The sequence below is a fragment of the Nanorana parkeri genome, unplaced genomic scaffold (genome assembly GCF_000935625.1).
Source record: "Nanorana parkeri isolate BGI_ZX_2015 unplaced genomic scaffold, ASM93562v1 scaffold576, whole genome shotgun sequence".
NCBI classification, from domain to species: Eukaryota; Metazoa; Chordata; class Amphibia; order Anura; family Dicroglossidae; genus Nanorana; species Nanorana parkeri.
This window is the reverse complement of record NW_017306844.1, coordinates 267,328-268,230: the sequence shown is the minus strand read 5'-3', so window position 1 is coordinate 268,230 and position 903 is coordinate 267,328. Positions and strand designations below refer to the sequence as shown.

General features: G+C 51.7%; 1 protein-coding gene across 1 annotated transcript in view; it reads left to right on the top strand.

Annotated features, from left to right (window-relative positions):
- Window positions 1-903, top strand: part of PIK3C2G (phosphatidylinositol-4-phosphate 3-kinase catalytic subunit type 2 gamma) — a 52,617-nt gene that overhangs the window by 16,181 nt on the left and 35,533 nt on the right. Inside the window, exons 13-14 of the mRNA XM_018562385.1 lie at window positions 215-243; window positions 417-605. Of these exons, the coding sequence (XP_018417887.1) occupies window positions 215-243; window positions 417-605 (218 nt within the window). The remainder of the gene's footprint in view (window positions 1-214; window positions 244-416; window positions 606-903) is intronic.

Below are 903 nucleotides of genomic sequence, written 5' to 3'. Positions count from 1 at the left end.
TCATTGGCTGAAGGAAATGAAAATATTGAGCAGACTGTAAGGTGGGTGAAAGCAGAGCCAATCAGGAATAGGCTGGGCAGTAAGTGGGTGCAGAGGCTGGGCAGTAAGTGGGTGCAGAGTGCAGCCAATCAGCTGCCACCGTCCAGGTATTCCAAGTGATTTCTGATTGGTCGCTTTAAGTTCCTAAACTTTCCGAATTCTCCACTTGACTAAGTGGGGAAAGCCGGCAGAGTTCAGGAGGAGGTAAGGCGGAGTAGGTGTGAGTCATTTCAGTAACTGCCAGGTGCAATTTTCCCTTCATATTGACCGATGATCAGCCGGGAGATGAGTCACTGCTGTTCATGTTGTATTTCTGGTATATTCAGTCATCCTGATCCTCCGTCTTCACCTCCCTCCTCCTCATGTCTTCCCTCCAGGCTCTCTGAGGCAGACAAGCTGTGTCTGTGGCATTACCGTCATTGTGCCAACAAACCGCCTGGAACCCTCCCTCTGCTGCTGGGCAGTGCCCCAAGCTGGGACCCCCCGTCTGTATCCGCCATGTACAGCCTGCTGCAGGACTGGAGCTTCACCGACCCGCTGGAGGGCCTGAGCCTGCTGAGCCCCTGGTGAGGAGTTCTTATGGGGGCAAGGGTGGGCTTTCTGCGGGGTTCCTCCACCCCCACTAAAGCTGTGCATGCCAGGCAGGGTAATTGTCAGAAATAATCCCCCCCTCCCAACGACGGACCTTCCTGCTTATGTTTCTGCTGCACGTCATTCTGATCCTCTTCACTGATCATTTTGTTACCTCTCGCATATCTCTGCTTCATCAGCTAAAAATATACAAAACAATATATCAGGAGGAATCCCCCTTTAAATGACAGGCGGAGTCCCCAGGAACATGAAACCTTCATAAAGCTGCATTTA